Source organism: Lonchura striata, chromosome 25, assembly GCF_046129695.1.
Source record: "Lonchura striata isolate bLonStr1 chromosome 25, bLonStr1.mat, whole genome shotgun sequence".
NCBI lineage: Eukaryota > Metazoa > Chordata > Aves > Passeriformes > Estrildidae > Lonchura > Lonchura striata.
In genome coordinates, this window is record NC_134627.1 from 1,922,954 (window position 1) to 1,945,370 (window position 22,417).

At 60.9% G+C, this 22,417-nt stretch overlaps 2 protein-coding genes across 2 annotated transcripts; one reads left to right on the forward strand and one right to left on the reverse strand.

The window, feature by feature from the left end:
- Positions 1-988: 988 nt before the first annotated feature.
- PRR29 (proline rich 29) lies at positions 989-2,255 on the reverse strand (the record flags this gene model as incomplete). Its single annotated transcript, XM_077788267.1, has 3 exons — positions 2,086-2,255; positions 1,278-1,405; positions 989-1,178 (listed from the first exon to the last, which is right to left on the reverse strand). Coding segments are annotated over exons 1-3 (429 nt in total), but the record flags the coding sequence as incomplete, so codon positions are not given.
- Positions 2,256-13,096: 10,841 nt separating this feature from the next.
- LOC110479564 (vasoactive intestinal polypeptide receptor 1) lies at positions 13,097-20,898 on the forward strand. Its single transcript, XM_021546947.2, has 12 exons — positions 13,097-13,286; positions 16,240-16,347; positions 17,131-17,240; positions 17,554-17,651; positions 18,065-18,197; positions 18,794-18,947; positions 19,417-19,477; positions 19,740-19,806; positions 19,910-20,001; positions 20,197-20,326; positions 20,588-20,629; positions 20,806-20,898. The coding sequence occupies exons 1-12, from the start codon at positions 13,097-13,099 to the stop codon at positions 20,896-20,898; spliced, it is 1,278 nt and encodes a 425-aa protein (XP_021402622.2).
- Positions 20,899-22,417: the final 1,519 nt, after the last annotated feature.

A 22,417-nucleotide genomic window follows, 5' to 3' on the forward strand; every position in this document is an offset into this window, starting at 1 on the left:
CCAGGGAAAAGCCTGGAACCCACCTAGGGCACAGCAGGGCTGGCACCTCTCCATGGGGCTGGCGAGGTGGCACAGGCAGGGGACAGCTCCCAGCACCCAAAAGCCTTCACTCCCCACTTCCCCCTGCTTCCTGGAGTGCAGAGGGGCTGCTGAATCCTGGGAAACTCCAGGATTTCCCTCTCAGCCTGCTCTCCAGACCACATCCCCACCAAGACCCAGCTCTGCCTGTGCTCAGCCAGATCTCACCCTGGAGCTCCAGCACCCCCTCACCCCCGAGACCTGACAGACCCCCAGGACTCCTCTCAGCCCCCCCAGACCTGACAGACCCCCAGGACTCCTCTCAGCCCCCCCAGACCTGACAGACCCCCAGGACTCCTCTCAGGCCCCCAAGCACTGACAGACCCCCCAGCACCCCCAGGCACTGCCAGACCCCCTCCCCCCATGGCTCTGGGTGCCCCCAGCCCTGAGGGAGCCCCTGCACTCAGGCACGGAGCCACCAGCCCATGTAATTACAGATGCTTAATTAGCGACAGCAGGGCTCTCTCTTAACAAAGCAAATTAATTACAGGCAACGCTGCATTGAGAGCTGGAGGGACTAATGAAGGCTGGGAGCATCGTCTGTGCCCACCCCGGCACTCAGCACAGCCTGTGCCACCCCGGCCTGGTGGCTCGGTGGGGACACAGGGCCCGGCTGGCACCGGGGCTGTGACAGGGCGGTGGCACCCCTGCCCTGGCACCGCCATGAGCCACGGGAAGCGTGGAGCATCCATCCAGGACCGGGGGATCGAGGGAGGCAGAGCTCACAGCCCCCGCTCCTCCACACTGTAGTACTCTGTGGGACAAGGAGGGATGGGATGGGATGGGATGGGATGGGATGGGATGGGATGGGATGGGATGGGATGGGATGGGATGGGATGGGATGGGATGGGATGGGATGGGATGGGATGGGATGGGATGGGATGGGATGGGATGGGATGGGATGGGATGGGGTGGGGTGGGGTGGGGTGGGATGGAGACAGGGAGCAGGAAGCTCAGCCCGGGGTGATGGAAGCTTGAGGAAAGCTGCTCCAGTTGGGGCCCGTGGGGACAATGTCCCCAGGCTGTCCTTACCCGCTGCTGGGGGAACGCCGGGTCCCACTGTCCCGGTGGCACTGGGGGGCGGCGGCGGGGGCACAGCTCTGCTGGAGAGGGGCGAGGACAGGTCAGTGCCAGATGGATGGTGTCCCCTGGAGGTGCTGCCACACCGGGGTGGCACCGAGCCCCAGCCCGGCACTCACCGCCCGTCCCCAGGTGAGGAGCGCAGGAACCGCACGGGCGCCGGGCCGGGCGCGGGCCAGGGGATGTAGTGATGGTGGAAAACCATGGCCTCCTCTTCCTCCTCGCCCTGCGAAGGCCCCGCCAGCGCCTGCGGGGGGGACGCAGGCAGGGCTGGGCTGGGGGCTCCCAAAGCGCCGTTTGCCGGGATCGCCCTGGCCGCTCCGCTGGGTGGGCTCCGTCCCACACAACGCCGTGGGAACGCGGCTGCCGGGGACACGGCGGGGTGGCAGCCCCACAGATGGCACCGAATCCCCGTGGGAAGAGCCCTTTGATCTGTCTGAGAGCCGTTTGAGCAGGCAGGGTCCAGTCCTGACTGGCCCCGCACTGGTGGCACTGGGAGGGGGGGTGAGTGCCAGGAGCTGCCAGCTGGCCGCGAGCTCAGCAGCTGCCAGAGCCCAGCCCTGCCCCAAAAGCTGCATTGTTCCCCCCAGGGAGATGAAATGTTTGATACGCTTTTGGTTGGAGATGGATTTTTAAATGGCAGCCCCTGCAGAGCCTCCCTGCTGGGTTGGGCTGCGCTTCCAGAGGCTCCCGGCTCTCCCCAGCTGGGCTGAACCTCTGCCCAAGGCCGGGCTGGGGTCTGAGCTGTCAGAGCTGGGGCCCAAACCAAGCCCCAAAACCCCAAAGGGCTGCTCTGAGCTGGGCTGAGACCACCAGGCGCCGCTGGCAGAGGGGCCCCAGCAGCACGGGGTGATCCCGAGGAGCCCTGGGCACCTCCCTCTGCCCCTTCTTCGGCCCCTTTGCCCACCCAGACCCCCCGAGCCCCACCTGGGAGGGGGCTGGGGCTGGCCCCGCACCGAGGGGCGTCAGAGCTGCCACGGCCAGGCCATGCATCAACAGCTGGTGCATTTGGGAGGTTTGAATCAGCATCAGCTCCATCAAATCTGCTGGAGAATTGGAGATTCTGCATCAGAGAGAGAGCAGATGGAGGGCAGGAGGAGCAGAGCCTGGGATGGGTGCCTGGGATGGGGCGGCCCCACGGCTCCTCCCTGTTCCCAAGCAGTGGGAGCAACGCCAGACTTCCCCCACCCCGGTTTGGAAGCCTCATGTGGCGTTTAAAAATGATTTTGCTTGGATAAGGCTTGAAAATTACCATATTTGAGCCTTTTCTTCCTTTCAAACATCTGGGCTGCCTCACGAGGGGTGATTACTGGGGCTGGAGGCACCAGAATTTCCTCCCATTCTGGGGAGAATTTCTCCAACCCTGGACGTGCTCAGGGCTTTGGGCAGCAGCTGCCCTGGCAGCAGCTGGCAGGGGCAGCGTTCAGGGCACGCCAGGGTCAGCCCTGCTGTGTACACGGGGCTCAGAGCCCCCGAGGGGCAGGAGCTGGGGGTGAGCCCAGGGTCCCAACCCCACTCCTGGGAGCTGGATCTGGGTGAGGAGCAGGGTGGGGATGCTCAGTGCCTCCTCAGCTCCTGCCTGAGCAGCTGGGCCCAGGGCAGTGTCCCTGTCCCCTTGGCTGGAGGACACACTGAGGGTGGCTGCTGAGGCCCATGCACACAGAGGAAACCCCAAATCTGGCTCTGCACCCCCAAAAAACTTCCTGCAGGTGTGAAATTCCCATAGAAGATTCTTATAAACCTGCTGGATTCCCCTGAAATCCTAATGGCTTCATCCACCCAGAGCAGCTGTGGCTGCCCCTGGATCCCTGGAAATGCCCAAGGCCAGGTTGGACACTGGGCTTGGAGTCCCCTGGGGCAGTGGGAGGTGTCCCTGCCATGGCAGGGGTGGCACTGGGTGATCCTTACAGTCCCACCCAGTCCAAACCATTCTGGGATTCCCTGGTTCCATGCCCTGGAGTAAAGAAGGTTTTGCACCGTCCCATAGCCCATGTGTCAGATGCCCAAAGGCTCCAGAGCTGCCAGGACACCAGGAGGTGGCTGTCCCTCCCGGCCCCTCCTGGGACTCTGCTGTGGGGGCAGGGAGTGCCCCAGGGCTGCTGGCAGCTCCGAGTGGATCCCCCATCCCACAGGGGCCAGCCTGGCTCTCTCTGTTCTTTCCACACCGATTTGCAGCATCCTTTTCCCTCCCTGGATTTGTAAGGGCAGCTCCACCTTGCCCCTCCCCACAGCAAAAGGGACTTTGCCCGTGGTGTGTCCCCAGTGGTGACAGCTCTTTGTCCCTGGTCACCACAGCCCCTGGCCCTGCTGCCAGCCCCCCAGCCCAGGCTGCAGCCTGGGGGCACCAGGGTGGGTGCGGTCGCTCCGGGCAGTGGCACAGCCCAGGGTTCCAGTGCCACTCCATCCCACCTTGCAGTTCAAGGAGCCTGTCGAGCCCCGGCGCTCCCTGGGGATGCCAGCAGGAAATGGGGTTTTGGAGAACAAAAACAGGTGAATTTAGGGAAATAAAAAACCCAACCCAACCAACCAGATAAACAAACAAACAAAAACAAAACAAAACAAAACAAAAAAAAACCACAAAAAACCCCAAACTGTTCCCAGACTTGGTAAAACCCCCAGAATTCGCGCCCCGTGGGGCTGAACGTCCATCCAAGGGCGGGATGGACATTGCCGGGGGCAGCTCAGCCCCGCTGCCTCTCACCCTGGCAAAGGCTGGGGAGGAGCGGGGCAGCCCAGCCGGGTTCGGCGCTGCCCCCGCAGCTCTGCCCGCACGCACCTCCCCGGACGGGCGGGGGTCCCGGGGGGGCGGCCCCGGGCCCGGGCAGCGGCTGCAGGACCAGCACCGGCGGCGATCCCACGGCGCGGGGCTGGGAGGCAGCAGGAGAACGAGAAGCCGGGATTGCACATTCAGGGTCAATCCAGTCCTGGCATGGGGCACGAGGGGACAGAGGGGACACGGCCGGGGACAGGCGGGAGGGGGATAGTGATGGTGGCGGGGAGGAGAGGGGACCGGGCTGGTGGCAGGACACAGGGGACGGGGCTGGTGGCAGGACAGAGGGGACGGGGCTGGCGGCAGGACAGAGGGGACGGGAGGTGCTGCAGGGACAGAAGGGACAGGGCTGGTGGCCGGGGGGGTTGTGGCCCGAGGGGAGCAGGACGAGAGCCCCGGAGGAGGGAATGGTCGCTCTCCCCTGGTTTTTCCAGGGACACCGCCCTCCCGTCCTGAGTGACTTCCAGACCTGGAGAGTCCCCCCGCTCTGGGGACAGGTCCCTGGCACGGGTGGCATTCGGGCTCTGCAGGGCGCTTGCGAACCCCCACCCTTCGGGCGCCCCCGAGCCCAGCCCCTCTCCCATCTCCACCCTTATCCCATCCGTGCAGAGGCAGAAGCGCTCCGGGGCTCACCCTGGGTGGGACAAAGGGGGTCCCTGCCGGGGGGACCCCCCAGAGCCCGCGGGGGTCCCCGGCCGCGCCCCCCCGCATGGCTCCGGTGCGAGGGGAGCGGAGCTGCGATCCCGGGATCGTCTCCAGGGCTCCCGGGGAAACAAACCCTGCCCGGAGGGAGGCTCCGCGCCAGGAATGTGCCCGGGCTGCTCCTCCCGGCAGCAAATCCCCGGGAAAGGCCCCGGGGCTGCCGGCCTGGGCTGTCCGTGTGTCCCCGCGGGGCTGGCCCTGCCCCCGACCCTGAGCCGCGGTGAGGGGTGAAGGAGCCGCTAATGGCATCTGAGCCTCGGCAGGGAGTGGGAGGGACACTGGATTAATGCAGACTATGAAAGCTAGGGATGGGACCCCCAAAGTCTCCCCTAAGATTTGGGTGGCAACCCCAGAGACCTCCAAAATTCTCAGCTACAATTGGGGTTGGGAACCACAGAAACCTCCTCAAAATCTCCCTAAAATTGGGGATGGGGCGCCCAAAGTCTCCCCAAAATTAGGGATGGGGCACCCAAAGTCTCCCCAAAATTGGGGATGGGACCCCCAGAAACCCCTGTAAAATTTGGGATGGGATCCTTAAATATCTCCCCTAGTACTAGAGGATGGGACTCCTAGAAACCCCCAAAAGTCTCCCCAAAATTTGGGATGGTCCCCGGGATATCACCCAACCCCAGGGCTGCTCCCCAGGATGTCACAGCCTCGGTGCCACCTGGGGTCCCGGGGTGTCCTTGTCACCGTGCCAGCTCCCCGGGGCTGTGTCCCAGGGATGCAGTGACCACGGGAATGAGCAGGAAGTGCTGGCAGCAGAGCCTGGCTCCAGGCTGCTGCCGGAGCCTTCCCAAAATTTGGGATGCGACCTTCAGCAACCTCCCCCAAAACTGGATGAGAACCACAGAACGCCCCCAAAATCTGCCCAAAACTGGGGACAGGCACAAAACATCTTCCCTAAAATTTGGATAGGAACCCCAGAGACCTCCAAAAGCCTCCCCAAAATTGGGGGTGGAACCACAGAAGCCCCCAAAGCCTCGGCAGTGCTCGGGAGCCCCAGAGAGCCCCGGCGTGGGTCCTTCCCAGGCTGCTGCCGAGGGGGTTTGTGCCCAGCCGAGCGCAGCAGCTCCTGGCAGGGAGCTCAGCGTGTCCCCTCGTCCCAGGCAATCCTGGGAAAGGGGAGTCTGCAGGAAACACTGAATTCCAACAAAATGCACCCTGTGCCCCCACAGACCCCAGCCCCTGCCACCCCCAGCCTCAGGCCGCTCCCTGGATTTCCATGGATATCACATCCCAGATCTGCCGTGCCCCAGAGTTGACCTGGGAGATTTTCCCAGGGTTTCAGCCCGCGGTCAGCTCTGCTCGGGAGCAAATCTCTCCCAAAACTCTCGTTCTGCCCCAGAACATCCCAAATCCTCCCCCCAGCCCCCAAATCCCCCCCTCGAGCCCGAGCGCAGCCACCTCAGCTCACAGCCCTTGGCTCCAGTCTGGGCTATTTTCTGCTTGATTGGGTTTTTCTCTGTGTTCCTAATGTTTCCGACCCCCCTGGATTGCTTTTCTGCCTTTTGTTATAATCCTAAATTCCCATTATTTGCCATTTAATTGCTGTGCTGCTTCCTGCCCGTTTTGGCAGAGCCTGACTTGGCTGATCCCGATCTTATCTCCCCTTAGGAGGGATTCAAGCACCGGGATGGGGGTGAGGAGTCCAGGGCTGGGACATGAGGGGTGACAGGGACCTGCTCGGAATGTCCTCAGACCCCCCATGGCAGCCTGAGCCCCTCTGGGGGGACATTACTGACAGAGGGGAGGAGGAGGAGGAGGAGGGGGAGGGGGAGGGGGAGGAGGAGGGGGGGAGGAGGAGGAGGAGGAGGAGGAGGAGGAGGAGGGGGGCAGGGAATTTGGGAAGATTTCTTGAGCCAAAGCAAACACAAGCAAGGTTGGTCCCAAGTGTGTGATGCCGCAGGGCAGAGCTCAGGCCGGACTCAGCTCTGGGCTGTGCCTGGCCCCATCCTGTCCCCTGTCCCTTTTCAAGTCCCCCAGAACATCCCCTCAGCCCAGCTCCTACACCCGTTCAAAGGCCAGGGTCTCGGAATTAGGGCTGCCGCTTGGGTGGGGAGCCCCAGGGCAGGAACAGGAGCACTCCTGGCCCTTCGAAGGAGCAGGAGGAGCCATGGCAAGGGAACCTGAGTGGCAGGGCAGGAGCTGGCCAGGAAAGCAGAGCCTGGGCACAGGGACGTGCCAGTGTCCAGGTGGGATGGGGACAAAGGCAGCTGTGGCTGTGCTGTCCCCAGGTCACCTTCCCCAGGTGGGAATGATGCCCCAGCTGGAGGTGCCACCTCTGCTGTCCCCCTCATGTGACTCACCCACACTGGCAGAGGTGACAGTGACAGCCTTGGACTGGTTTGTGTTCCCGCCTCAGAGTGTCAGGGGGGACACACGAAACATCCACTGGGAAAACCCAGGAGGGATCAGAGGATTCTCCAGCTCTGATGAGGACAGATCCTGCTGTTCCCTGGAAAAGCCACCCAGTGCCAAGGGCACCCTGAGGGTGCCCAGCAGAGGATTTGCTGCCATTGGAAGCTCTGGAGCTCTTCTTTTACAGCAGCTCTGGGATTTCTTCTGGGAACCCTCAAAAACTCCCCCCTACCAGGATCTCCAGGATCCCAGCCCTGACCCTGCTCAGGCACAGGCTGAGTCCCAGGAGCTTTGGACCAGGAATTTTCCTTGTCAGGACCAAGGCCTTGGGATGAGGTCCTGGGGACCAGGAGGGACAGGGACCCTCTGCCACCCCTTGGGCCGTGTGGTGCTGCTGCAGCTCCTGGGATGGGATCAGTGGGTTCCAGCCCCTCTCTGTGGGGCATCTCCCAACTCTGGCAACAACGGAGCAGAGGCGGGGCATGGGGGCACCGGGGAGGGCAGGAACCGAGCCCTGAGTGGCCTGGAGGTGACAGCACATCCCTTGTGCCACTTCCCTTCCCGGGAGACCAAGTGGGGCCAGAGAGATTCCCAAAGTGAGGAAATCCCGGCAGGATCAGCAGCCTTGCCCAAGCCTCGGGGGAGATGAAGAAACACTGAAGGTGAGGCAACACATCCCCCCAACCCTGCTGCCTCCCAGGGCCTCCCAAAACCAGTCCCAGACCAGCTTGTCACTGCACATGGGGACAAACCCTGGCTGTGGGGTGAGTGGGAGCTGCTGTCCCCTGGGCTGTCCACCATCACGCTGTCACATTCAGGCACTCAAGACACACCTCTGGGGATGCTCTCTGTGTCTGGAACTGTGAATGGGTTTAAGCTCCTCATTTTGAACCATAACTACAAAAAAATCCCCTTTCCCTTTCCAGGAGGTCTCAAGCTGCCGGTGCTTTGATCGTCGTCGTCCCCAAGCTGTCACCCAGCCACCGAGGGCTCCTCTTCCTCAGAATTCCCCTTCCCAGACTTTCTCCTTCCAGGGAGGATAAGCCCAGGCAGAGGCGAGGGCACGGGGCAGGGACCCCATCGGGCACATCCCTGTGGGATGGAGGCGGCACAATCGGTGATCCCAGCCCTGCCCAAATGAGCGTTTGTCACCTGCAGGAGGAGTCTCCTCAGTGACTTTGCTTTGGAGCGGCTGAGTGACCCCGAATCGCGGCGAGATCGGTGGCAAGGCCGGGGCAGCCTCTGGGGACATTCCCCGGGGCCGCGGCGGGGACACAACCGCCGGTCCCCGCTGAAATGAGCAGGGTCTATGCCCTTATTAATGTTCAGTTTCTTATTGAAAAGATCAGCTGGTCAGGTGGCTTGACACGGAGCTCGCCCCCGCTGTTGTAGCTTCCCCAGCAGCCGAAGGGGGAGAAGGCATGCAGAGTCTGTCCCTGGAGGCTCTGTGGCACCCTGGTAGCTGGAGGTGAAGAGGTGTGCAGTCTGTATCTGCAGTCCCAATCAGCAGACTGTCCTCTCTCCTTTCCTCCTGGCACACTGGTAGCCAAAGGGTGAGGGGATGTGCAGAGCCTGTTGCCGAGATCCAGCAGCAGCTATCCCTCTCCTTCCCTCCTGGTAACACCAGGTAGAGCGTCTGATTCCTTGTGCCTGCTTTCCACAGCCCAGTCCAGTCTGGTCCTCTGCAGGCTCTGGTGACAGGTCAGACACAGACCAAGGATGGGCTTCCCTTTTCCCCAACCAGCACACCCATCCAGCCCCCTCCACTGTGCCCAGCCTTCCAGTTAGGGGTGTTTTCATCCCCAAAACCCCCTCCCATGATTTCACTGGTCTCCCTATTTTGCATCCCAGTCCTAGAATGGTAGTGAGGGTGGGGCAGTAGGTGATTCCCAGGAGCAATTAGCTAATTAACATTTCAATGTCAGTACTTAGCTCAAGCCAAGTGTCCCAGCCAGGCTGTCTTGATCATAACACCCCAGCCGTGTGCCCGAGGCAAATCCTCCTGTCCTGTCCTGTCCTGTCCTGTCCTGTCCTGTCACCACTGCCACTGCCACACGAATGGACATGGCCACCCCAAATGGGGCCCCTGGTGGGAGCCCAGCGCGGGCAGGGTTTGGGGCCGGGATTTGCAATCCAGAAGTTTGTCCTTTTTTCTGTCCCTCTTGCTGAAGGGCACAATGAGCCCAGGCCAGCGGGCCGGGCAGGTCACCCCTGCCGGGAGGAAGTCAGGCCACCAGGGCTGCCCCAAATCCTTCCCCTTCCCAGCTGTGGAGCAGCTCGGGAACGCGGGCTGGGAACCCCCGAAGGACCCCGGGGCTCTCCATCCTCCTGGGAAAGGGGAGAGGGGCTCCCAGCCATGCTGTCCCCATTTCCTCTGGCATCCCAACCAGCCCGGCCATCTCCCAGCCTGGGCACAGAGCCCGCGGCCCGTGTGCCACCAGACGGCACCAAATTGGCCTTTGGGGACACCCAGGGCACCAGAGCCGCCCCCCATCCCAAAGCAGCCCCCTGGGGCCGTGCCAAGGGGCCGCGGGGCTCTTCCAGCAGGGACGGTTTAATTCGGGCTTTAAGCTCCGTCCCAAGTGTTGATGTTACGGCTGCTGGAAGATGAAATGATTAATTTGGGTGGTTGTGTTTCAGACGTTAATGACCTGGTCCGGCCCCGGCAGCTTTGGTGTCAGCACCACCCCGGGCTCAGCCTTTGCTCTTTAGCACGGCCCGGGGGCCGGCTCTGCCACCCGCGGAACTTCCCAATGAGACCTCCCAAACTGGGGATGGGATCCCCAGAGACTCCCCCAAAACTGGGAATGAGACCCCTGAACATCTCCCCTAATTTTTTTTTTTTTTTCCTGTAAGGAGAGCTCAGGTGATGCTTGGGGGTCTGGATGCAAGGGCAGCCCCATCCCTGGGGGAGACTCAGGAATGCAGCTCCACGCGTTCCCTGCTCTGTGTCCATCCCAGGTTGTTCCTGGGGTCCCCCAAAACCTTCTCTGCTCTGGCACACACCAAAGCGCCGAAATCGCGCCCCCAGACCCAGGGCTGGGCAGAGCTGGGGTCAGTCTGCGGAGGGGATGGGGCTGTCACACCCCCCAGAGCCCACCCCAGCACTTCCTGGGCAGGGGCAACAGCGGGAGGGGCTCGGGGTGTCCCGGGGAGGGGAGGAGATGGGGCAGGGCTGGCACGGGGACGGCAGCGCTGCCGGTCACCCCGGGGCCAGCGGAGCCACCCCGGGGCCAGCGGAGCCACCCTGGGCAGGGCTGGAGGGGCCCTGTGCCCGCCGGGGGAGGTGACCCCCGGCACCCCGCACCCCGTCCCGGCTGCGCCCCCGCTCCCGCAGCCTTTCTCCAGCGGTTTTCCAGCCCGGCGGCACCCGAGGAGCCGGGAGGGGCTCGGTGTCCCCGCTGGGCACCCCGGGCCCGGCTGGGGGTCCCGAGGTGGTGCTGGGGGGCAGTGCCAGCCTGGGGTCCCTCCCGAGCCGCTCCATCCACCCCAGCGGAGGGAGGAGCCTCCCGGTGCCGGATCCCGAGCGGTGACATCCAGGCGGCGACAGGGACAGCCACAGCGGGGACACGGGCAGGGACACCGGGCGGCACCGAGAGCCGCGGCGGGGAAGCGTCCTGAGGGACGGGGGCAGGACAGCGCTGGGGCACCCCCGGAGCCCCGGCTCGTGGAGGAGCTGGGCTGTCCCCAGACCCTCGGGGACAGAACCGGGACCCCACTGGCTGCAGCCATGGGGCGACCCTGGCCCCGCTCGCTGCTGCTCCTGCTGCTCCTCCCCACGCTTCAGGTGAGTGGCCCTGGGGACAACGCGGGGACAGGCGGGGGGCACTGGCGGTCCCCCCATGCCAGCCACCTCCCACTGCTGGCAGCGGTGAAGGGTCCTCCTGCCCAGGGTGTGGGCTGCACATCCCATCCCATCCCATCCCATCCCATCCCATCCCATCCCATCCCATCCCATCCCATCCCATCCCATCCCATCCCATCCCATCCCATCCCATCCCATCCCATCCCATCCCCATCTCTCGTGCTCCTGACCCGGGGGATGCCCTGTGAGCCCCCCCGGGGACTTGCCCACAGCTCCTGGGGACAAGGAGGTGACAAGGGCGGTGCTGGGACCCCGCAGGACCGGTCAGTGCTCAGGGACCCCCCAGGCAGAGGTCCCAGGGGTGATCCCTTGGGAATGGATCCTCCACCCCACATCACCCAGCGTCCTACAGCCCTGGAGGAGCCTTGAGCTCCCTGGGGAGCGCCCACAGGCACAAGGGCTGGGGTGGTGGGGGGTGCAGGGACAGGGACAAGGACAGGGACAGGGACTGGACAGGGACGGGGATGGGAACAGGGACAGGGACAGGGACAGGGACAGGGACAGGGACAGGGACGGGGATGGGAACAGGGACAGGGACAGGGACAGGGACAGGGACAGGGACAGGGACAGGGACAGGGACAGCCGTGGGTGATCCCCATCCCAAGGCAGGGCCATGGGAATGGCTGGCACCAGATCCCTGTGGGAATGGGGGGCACTGGGGTGGTTGTGCTGCCAGAGAGAGTGAAACACCCCTGAGCTGCTCAGGTGCTCTGTGGAAAAGGGGAGGGAAAGGGAAAGGGGAAGGGGAAAGAGGGAAAAGGGAAAAAAGGGGGGAAAGGAAAAAAAGGGAAAAAGGGAAAAAAGGAAAAAAAGGGGGAAAAGGAAAGAAAGGGAAAAAAGGGAAAAAAAGGAAAGGGGAAGGGGAAGGGGAAGGGGAAGGGGAAGGGGAGCTGGGCAGTGGGAGCGCTGGAGGCTTGGAGGGTTTTAGAGACTGATGGCATCAAGACCCTTCCAACAGGGAAACTGAGGCACAGCAGGAATTCTCTGCCCTGCAGGTAGTTCAGAAGTGAGCCCTGCATATTCCTTGTTCCTGGGAACAGCATCCTGGCCCTACTGCCATAAATAAGAAATCAAACCCACAGCTCTGCAGCTAAAGAGGAGTGACACAAACTCTCCTGCCCCATCCATGTCCTCCATCACTGGCAGGATGGAGGAGGAGAATTCCTGGGCCTTCCCAGTTCTGTGCCAAGAGCCATACCCAAAATGCCTTTTCCAGGCTGGAAATTCCTTTGAAATCTTGTGTTCAGCAGGAAAAGGAAACAAAATCTCCTGGGGGAGGTGAAGGGACCCTGAGGAGCAGCTGCATGGGCAGGGCAGGGCTCAGCCCAAGGGGTGCTCCAACATCCCACACTTCCCTCTGTTGGGAAGTTCTGGGATCCACCCTTATCCCTCTGATTCTCCAGCTTTTAAATCTCTGGCCCCTCACCTAAAGCAATCAGCAACCCAACCCCAGGTTTGGGTCCCAGATCCCTGTCCCAGACAGCCCTGAACCTGGATGCTGCAGGGATGCTTGGGAATGGGCAGGGATACCTGGGAATGGGCACAGACATTTGGGAATGGGCAGGGACATCTAGGAATGGGCAGGGACACCTGGGAATGGATACAGACATTTGGGAATGGGCACAGACACCTGGGAATTGGCAGGGATACCTGGGAATTGGCAGGGATACCTGGGAATGGGCACGGACATTTGGGAATGGGCACAGACACCTGGGAATGGGCACAGACATTTGGGAATGGGCAGGGACGTCTAGGAATGGGCAGGGATACCTGGGAATGGGTAGGGACACTTGGGAATGGGCACAGACATTTGGGAATGGGCAGGGACACCTGGAAATGGGCACACACACCTGGGAATGGGCACAGACATTTGGGAATGGATACAGACATTTGGGAATGGGCACAGACACCTGGGAATGGGCAGGGATACCTGGGAATGCACAGGCAGAGTTCCTGGCCTGCTCCCAGTTCAGCCTCAGTCTCTCAGTTCTCCAGCTGGGAGCTGAGGAGGCAAATCCCAAAGCAGGGATTCCCAGATAATCCAATCCCTGCAGCCACCACGTCTCTCACATCTTTGGGACCTGGACATTCTCCCTGGTGTTCCATCAGCTCTGCTGGCAAAGGCCAGAGCTGGGAATGTGGGGTTGCTCTGCCCACATCCCACTGGGATAGTGGGAGGTGTCCGTGCCCATGGCAGGGGGGCGCCGGGGTGGGTTTGCAGCCCCTTCCAACCCAGCTCCATGACTCCATTTCCACAACTCCATGAAGCCAACTCCACAATTCCATGCTTCTCCTGCCTGCCCTCTCCTCTCCCCAAGGTGCAGGGGACTCATCCCGACTGCTCCGTGGTTCTCCACTTCCAGAAGCGAAAGGCGGAATGTCTGCAGAGGATGCGGAGCGAGAGGCACAGCCCGGGGCAGGCAGGGCAGGGTGAGCCTGGGCCCAGCTCCCCGGGAGCAGGGGGAAATTCCTGGATGGTCCCTGGAGGTGACCCATGGTAGGGGATTGCAGAGCACACATGGATTTGGGGTGTCCAGGGAAATGGAGAGCAGCACCAAGGCAAAGGTCAAGGAGAATCCCTGGAGAGCCCCAGAAATGCTGTTGGGATGGGATAGAGGGGATTGAGGGACACAAACAACAGCCAGAACTCAGCCCTGGCAGATTTAGAGAATCATGGAATGGTTGGGATTGGGAGGGACCTTAAATCCCACCCAGTGCCACCCCTGCCATGGCAGGGACCCCTCCCGCTGTCCCAGGCTGCTCCAGCCCTGTCCAGCCTGGCCTTGGGCACTGCCAGGGCTCCAGGGGCACCACAGCTGCTCTGGGCACCTGTGCCAGGGTCTCCCACCCTCCCAGGGAACAATTCCCAATTCCCAGTCTCCCACCCATCCCTGCCCTCTGGCAGTGGGAGCCACTCCCTGGGTCCTGTCCCTCCATCCCTTGTCCCCAGTCCCTCTCCAGCTCTCCTGGAGCCCCTTTGGGGGCTCTGAGCTCTCCCTGGAGCCTTCTCACCTCCCCAGGGAGGGATTCATGGAATATGGCAGTGCTGGATTGGTCCATGCCCCTGGCAGTGTCCCCTTCATCCCCTTGTACCAATGCCAGGGCTGTGGCCACCAGCACCAGGGTCACTCCATGGTGTCACCATCTCACATCTGCTCCCCTTCCTAATTCAGCAAATTTTACTGCCAAACATTTTTTGATCAACTCAATTTCCCCATATCTGGGATTTTAAACAAATTAACTGGTTGAAAAAACAATTTTCGAGTGCTGCTTTTAGACATCCCTTTTAAAATTGCATCTCAGTTTCCATCCAAAAGTGGAATGGCCCAAATCCCAGGCAAAAAATTGTCACCTGGAGAATAAGGAATTCATAATTCCAGGGGCTTCATCTCATAGCAGTGGAAAAATTAAGCAATAAATGCATATGGAGGTGCATAAATGCTTAAGTAACTCTGCAGAGATGTCATTTATCTTTCAGCTTAGCAGGGAAAAGCCAAATTGATTGGAAAAGGTCCATTTTGCAACCTGAATTGTGCCAACCAAAGGGAAGGAATCTCATGGCAGGAAAATATCCGAGAAGCGGGAACGCATAATTAAAATCTGGATTTAATCCTGGGTTCCTGCTGCCCCCGTCCATCTGAGCTGCATTCATCCCTTTCCCTGCATGCACCAGCGTGGGAAGCGTGACTCCAGGACAGGCTCAGATCCCATGGATGGACAGGGTGGGAGGGCTCTGGGATCTCCTTATTCCTGCCCAATCTCCCATCCAGCCCTGCCCTCTGGCAGTGGGAGCCATTCCCTGTGTGCTGTCGCTCCATCCCTGGAGCTTCTCCTCTCCAGGTGAGCACCCCCAGCTCTCCCAGCCTTTCCTCTTCCATTCCTTGCACCATTTCTGTGACATCCTCTGGACTATGGGGGCTACAGATTCCAGAGGAGTCCCTGGAGAGGCTCCAAAGGCTCCTTTGGAGCCAGGCTGGCAGAGCTGGGGGTGCTCACCTGCAGAGGAGAAGCTCCAGGGAGAGCTCAGAGCCCCTGGCAGGGCCTGAAGGGGCTCCAGGAGAGCTGGAGAGGGACTGGGGACAAGGGATGGAGGGACAGGACCCAGGGAATGGCTCCCACTGCCAGAGGGCAGGGATGGGTGGGAGATTGGGAATTGGGAATTGTTCCCTGGGAGGGTGGGCAGCCCTGGCACAGGTGCCCAGAGCAGCTGTGGTGCCCCTGGAGCCCTGGCAGTGCCCAAGGCCAGGCTGGACAGGGCTGGAGCAGCCTGGGACAGTGGGAGGTGTCCCTGCCATGGCAGGGGTGGCACTGGGTGGGATTTAGGGTCCCTTTCATCCAAACCATTCCAGGATTCCCTGCTCTCATGGCCCCAAGAAATGAAGTGACTGCTCCCAGTGCTGATCCCTATTCTGTGCTCTCCTCCCTGATCCTCCAGAGCAAAAGCCAAGCCCCACTTTGGCATTGTGGATGCAAATCCCTCCCTGCCAGGACTGACACCCCCAGGCTGAAATCAGGAAATTCATCAGACCTGTCCAGTTCCACATTCCCTGGCTGGGAATGGACATGGCTCCATGAATAATGTGCATCTGCAGGGTTAATGATGCAGCTGTGCTGGGACAGGAGCTGGCCTGGAATGGGATGTCCTTGTCCCATCCTGGGCTGCTGCATCACAAATTCCCCTAGCCCCAAGTCTGGGAAATTGGAGAATGATTTAAACAGGGATTCAGTGCTGGATAGGGAAGCAAAAGTCATTTAAGTTGGTGACTCGCAGCAAGCCTTGCATGATTTCCTTCTGTCCTTGGGGACACATCCCGAGCTGAGCCTCCCGGTGCAAATATCCAACATAAATCTGGGTTATTTTGGGAGCCATGGGTAAATCCCAGCCCTTCCCACACGCAGGGTGTTCCCACAGGAGGTCGGTCTGACGCAGCCCCAGGAGCTCCCAGGTCCCTCCCCGAACGGGGATCCCAGCGCCGGGAGAGGATCCCGAGGTTCCAGGGGCAGAGCCAGGATGCTCCCGGCTCCTGCGGGCACGGCCCGGCCCCGGATCGGGGACAGCGGTGCCGCGGGGCTGCGGGTCACCCGCGCGTCCCCTCCTGGTGTCACCGCCCTCCTCTCCTGGTGTCACCGCTGTCCCCTCCTGGTGTCACCCGCGCGTCCCCTCCTGGTGTCACCGCTGTCCTCTCCTGGTGTCACCGCCGTCCCCTCCTGGTGTCACCGCCCTCCTCTCCTGGTGTCACCGCCCTCCTCTCCTGGTGTCACCGCCTGGTGTCACCGCCGTCCTCTCCTGGTGTCACCGCCCTCCTCTCCTGGTGTCACCGCCCTCCTCTCCTGGTGTCACCGCCGTCCCCTCCTGGTGTCACCGCTGTCCTCTCCCTCCCAGGCTGCCCGACCGAGTGGGACGGGGTCAGCTGCTGGCCCGCCCTGCCCCCTGGCCAGTCCCGAGATGTCGCCTGTCCCGAGATCCTGAACGTCTTCAAGAAGTCCAAAGGTCTGAATCCAGCGGGGATCGCTCATCCCACGGACCCACCCACTCTCCCCGGGCCCCCAAGCCGCCGCAGCCCTTCCCTCCCACCCCACAGCTCCTGCCCCTCCAAACAAATGTCCTCGGTGTCAGCCCCGCTCCCGGCAGGGACGGGAAAAGCAGAGATTCAGGGAGCTGCCACAGCAGGACCCAAATCCCTTCATCCTCTCTGGGCGGAGCTCTTGGTGTCCTCATCCTCCACCCTGGTGACACCAGGGCAGTCCCCTTGCTCCTCCTTTCCCACACACCAGCCCAGTGATCCCGAGCTGCCTCTGTCTCTCCTGGAGGGTGGGAAGGAGAGCTCCCACCCAGAACATTCCAGCACTTCCTCAGACAGGAGTAATTTGGGAAATGCTTGCTTTGGGGCAGGAACAGCTCAGGAGAGGCTCGATGGAGCCCTCACAGGATGAATGAGCACTTTAATAACTTTAATTCCCAATTCTCTTCTGCTGGAGGGATCTGGGCTTGCTTTCACACCCTGTCCAAAGTTTTCCTGGCAGCTCCAGGCACGGGGCCAGAGGGGGCAATGGGATCCAGAAAGGATGGGGTGGCAATGGGATTTGGGATGGAGGGATGGGGTCTGGGAGGGAAGGGCATTGATAGGATGCAGAAGGAGCAATGGGGTCTGGGAGGGATGGGACAGCCCATGGGTACCATGCTGCTGTCCCTGTCTGTTCCAGGCCAGGCATTTTGGGGGTGCCATCAGAGGTGACACCTGTGGCTCCCCTGAGGTCCCTCCTTGTCCTGCAGGGCTGATCCAGAGGAATTGCACTGAGTGGGGCTGGAGCCCCCCCAGCCCCCCCTACCATAGTGCCTGCCAGCTGGAGACCCTTGGCAGCAACAATGACACCGAGGCCAAGGCACGTGGGACCCCTGGGGCTGTGGGGAACTGTCCCCATGTCTCCATGTCCCTGTGTCCCTGTGCTACCCTATCCCCATGTCCACATGGCCCCATGGCCGCATATCCCCATGTCCCCATGTCCCTATGGCCCCATGTCCCCATGTCCCCATGGCCCCATGTCCCCATGGCCCCATGTCCCCATGTCCCCACTGGGCAAAGAACCATGGAGATGCTCCCAGGTTACCCCATTGCCTCCCGGCTGTCCCTGCTTGTCCCACACCAGAACTTCCCAGTCCCTGTGCCCTCACTCCACTGGTGCTGTTCCCTTCCAGAGAGGCCATTTTGTCACCATAAAGGTGCTCTACACCTGTGGCTACTCCACGTCGCTGGCAGCACTGCTCCTGGCCATTGCCATCTTCTGCTGCTTCAGGTAGGGCTGGGAGCTGCTCCAGCTCCACGGGCTGGAGGGACAAGGGATAAATCCCAGCAGGAACGGCTGCCTCCAGCCTGGCCCCTCCTGGAGCAGCCAGGACCCATCCCAGGCATCAGGAAAACTGGGAAGGCAGGAGAGGAATGGCACCAGTATGCTTCCCTGGTGGCCCTCACGAGTTCTGGTTTTGCAGATGTCCCTGTGCTGCAGGTTTGGGCTCTCCACAGCTTTCTGGGATGTGCCCTTGTCCTTGAGCAGCTTCAAGCACAGCACAACCCTGCTTTTCCTGATTTTAGAGCAGGAAAGCTTCTCAAGGGGCTTTGAGACCATCACCAGCAGTGATCCCTGGGAAGGGGACACCAAAGCACCTCCTATGCCCCTGTTCCGGCCCAGCCCATCTTTCCCTCCTGCAGGAAGTTGCACTGCACCAGGAATTCCATCCACATCCACTTCTTCACCTCCTTCATCCTGCGGGGCACGGCCGTGTTCATCAAGGACCGCGTCCTCTTCTCAGACGAGTCCATTGACCACTGCACAATGTCCACGGTAAATCCCAAACCCCAGCCCCGGAGCGCGGCAGGGAGAGCAGCAGGAGCTCCTTGGGAAGGGGCTGCTGGGACCCGGGGGGGATTTATCACTGCAGAGAGGAGAGAGAGAGGCTGTGGGATGGAGGAAATTCTGTCCTGAGTGGCTCTGGGGAGGTTCAGCATTTCTGCATTTCCTTCTGTGCAGCGCACAAGTTCTGTCCTCAAAACTGCCACTGGCCTCAGGCTGTGTGTCCCCAGTGGAGCTAAAGCTCAGCACAGCCCACCAGCACCAGGTACTGCTCAGATCTGAGGTTTTCATTCCAATCAGGAACCCCTGAGTGCAGATACAACACTGAGAATACCACAGACACAACCACGGGGTTTTAAAAGATCCTGCAAAAACAGCCTGTGGTCACCTGCTCTGGGGCACAGGCAGAGCAGAACCTGGTGCAGGTGATGTGAGGGGCTGGGACAGAGTCCCTGGGGCTGCACTGAAAGGTCATCACTGGAAGGTCATCACACATGTCCCCAAGGGGGTGGATAGGAGGGTGACCATCGCCTGTGCCCCAGGACAGGGTGGGCTGCACCCTGAGTCGTCCCCTCCTCCCCTGGCAGGTGACCTGCAAAGCAGCCATCACCTTCTTCCAGTACTCCGTGCTGGCCAACTTCTACTGGCTGCTGGTGGAGGGGCTGTACCTGCAGACGCTGCTGCTGCTCACCTTCACCTGCGACAGGAGCTACACCTGGGGCTACGTCCTCATCGGCTGGGGTGAGCCTGGGCACAGCCCGCACGTCCCTGCACATCCCGGGCAGGAACCACCTGGGAATGGCCTGATCTGAGATCCATCTAGCCCCCAGCATGTCCCCACCCCAGCATCTCCTGCACGCCCTTGGTGGGCACCCTGCTCCTGCCAGACCCCAGAGCTGCGGGGGAAGCCTGGCCTCTTCAGGACACGTCCTCCCTCCTTCCCACACCCACCTGGAGCTGGGAACACCCATCCCAGGTGCCTGGGTGTGATGGAAGAGCGTGGGGGCAGGAGAGTGGCCAGGAGGTGACACAGACACAGCACCATCAGTGGGCACCACTTCCTTCTCCTGGAGAAGGTGGGAAGGTTGTCAGCTTCCTGCCACATCCAGAGCTGAGCTAGACACGTTTCTCGGGACAAGGGACAGAGGGTGGCACAGGGGCTTCCCAGAGCACTGAAGGGACCATCCCTGTCTGTGTCCTGTCCTTGCAGGCGTCCCCATGGTCACAGTTGTGGTGTGGGTGCTCACCAGGCTCCAGTATGACAACCATGGGTAAGAGCAGCTGTCCCTTGGCCTTGCCCAGGCCACCGCAGCCATGTGTCCCAGTCCAAGTGCTGGGAAATGAGCCTTTGGCATGGGAGGCTCAGGAGGGGAGGACCGGGCCAGCATTTTATTTAAATGTTGCTTCTGTTTTCTGGTGGATCCTGTGGCAGGAGGGGTGCAAAGGGGTCAGGGGCCAGGCCAAAGAAATATCAGGGGGACAGCAGGGCCACGCGGGTCCCAGTGGATGCCAGAGCCATCTCCTGTCCCATAGGTGCTGGGATGACTACTCCAGCCTGTACTGGTGGGTGATCAAGGCTCCCATCCTCCTGGCCATATTTGTGAGTGTGTCCCTGAGAGTCCCAGCCCAGAGCCAGAGTCCCACATGGCCAGGGGACCTGGCCAGGGGCTGTGCAGAGCCTGAGACATGGCCTTCTGGGACAGGTGAACTTCCTCATCTTCCTCAACGTCACCAGGATGTTGGCACAGAAGATCCGGTGCCCGGACCTCAGCAGAACCCACAAGCAGCAGTACATGTAAGGGCACAGGGCTGTGCCCACCCTGGGGTCTGGGGTCCCAGGGCAGAGGGACCCTCCCTGGAGGAGCACAGAGGACAGTGCTGGAGCCTCCAAGACCTGCCTTTCACAGAGAACTTGCTTGGGGTTAAGACCAAGGTTTTGGGGAGGTCTCATGGGGCAGCAGAGCACCCAGACCCCCCTCACTCTCCACAGGAGGTTGACCAAGTCCACGCTGCTGCTCATCCCCCTCTTCGGGGTGCACTACGTGGTGTTCGCGCTCTTCCCTGAGCACGTGGGTGTGGACGTCCGGCTCTACTTCGAGCTGGTGCTTGGCTCCTACCAGGTGAGATGGGCAGGGAAAGGTCCCCTGGCCCCTCCCCAAATCACACCAGGAGCCCCTGGAATGTGGGGCTTGGGCCTCTTTTGGGAGACGGTGCCCCCAGACACCTGGGGCAGGGCACAAGGGTTGGGCCTGGAGAACATGGCATTGATTTCCTCTGTGGTGGGTCAGAGGTGTGGGAGGAGGTAAAGGCAGGGAGAAGATGAGCACAGAGGGGTCCAGCCCCTTCCTCTGGGTGAAAATTGTTCTGCCTGTCCTCTCCAGGGCTTCCTGGTGGCTCTGCTCTACTGTTTCCTCAACGGAGAGGTGAGTGTGTGTCCCCACCCCAACCCTGGGCACCAGAGTGGGCACAGGGACACCCCAAGAGTGCCCCAAAGCCAGAGGTGGGCAGGGACAGTTCCCACCCCTTGCCCCCCCATTCCCATCCGCTGGGAGCTGCTCGGTGTCCCTCGGTGCCAGCACCTCCCGTGGTGTTGCTGCAGGTCCAGGCTGAGATCAGGAGGAACTGGGGCACGTGGCAAAGGTCCATGGAGAGCAACGTCTTCAACCTGGCCACCCAGGACTTCTCAGCGTGACCAGGACAGCGCTCCTGGAGTGGTGCTGCTGGAGGAGCACCTCCATGGCTGCGGCCCCAGAAAGACCCAAACTCTCTTGATTTTGGGGGTTCTGGGTCTGACACCCTCAGAGGGTGTTGGGAACTACCATGGGAGAGGCTCTGCCTGCTCCCTGCTGGTGGATCTTGCACCCTGTGGTAGCACTCACCCCCAGAGCTCTCACTGCTCACTGAGAAGCAGGCAAAGAGAAGGAAAGTTCTCCACTTTTCTGCCTGAAATTGGGAAGGAAACACAAAAATCCTTCACCCAAAGACAGCTGGTGGTTTTTGTTTGCATTGAAGGATAAGGAGCAGCACTGACACTGAAGGGATTCACTGATGGATGTTTTCCCTTTCCTTGGTTTAGAAAATCATTTCACTTCTGGGAAGATTCCTAAACACAGCCAGGAGCCCCCCTGGGGTTGGGGGAAGGATACAGAGAGAGGCAAAACCCCACAGCTCTACAAGAGATCCCCAATAGCCTCCAGACCCAGTTCCTCCCCAGTTCCCAAAATACTTCCCTTTCCCCATGTGGGTTGATTGGAGATGTTCCCTTGCCAGGAGAGTTCTCCCAGTCCTTTGCTCTGAGGAATGGGACTCACCTGGCTTCCCTGGGGGGGGGGGGGGTCGGTCTTTTTCCAGGAATAGGAGGGGTTTTGCCAATAAAATCTCATTCTCAAGTGCAGCCTCACTTTTCAGAGGGTTGGTTTGTTCCAGAAACCCAGAGAATTTGGGACTGGGGGTGCTGCAGGATGAAAACCCTGCCCATGATGGAATGCCTGGAAGTACCTCCCAGGAAATCTCTGCTTTTCCCCTGCCTGGTGAAGCTCACAGAGAGGAAATGAATGAGGAAGGTGAGGAAGAGCTCAAGGTGGGGGCACCACGAGCTGTCCCAGAGGTCCTGGGGTGCCCTGCCCCCTCTGGGTCACAGCTGTCCCCACCACCCCACAGCCTGTTCCACCACCATGAACATCCTTCATCCCCCAGACTGAGCTCCTGCCCTGGAAAATGGTGCCTCCAGGAGCAAGAGAGGCCCCAGATGCCCTTTTGCCAAACTTCCTGGCCTCTCCCATGCTCCTGAGACCGGAGCCACCCGATCCCAGCCTCGCTTCTCACTCTGCCTGGGTTGTCATTTCTCTGTGGTGCCACATGTCCTTCCCTAAATAAACCCCACTTGCTGGCCCCTGTCCAGACTGCAGGATCTCCAGAGATCCCATGGGAGGGCACTGAGAGGAAACAGAGCCCCAGAGCTGATTTAAGGTGAGATGGGAGATATATATTCCAATAAAAACCCTTCCAGAGCCAGTACATCCTGAATGATGAGGAACCCTCCAGAGGAGCTCAGGAACTGTTAAATAAATCCCTGTCTGCAGCCAGGAAGGGACCAGAGGTGAATAGAATCCCTCTCCATCATCAGTGAGGATGGGATGATTGCAGGGATGAGACAGGAGCAGATTGAGCAGGATTGAGGATGCTCAGTGGGAACACCTATTTTCAGAAAA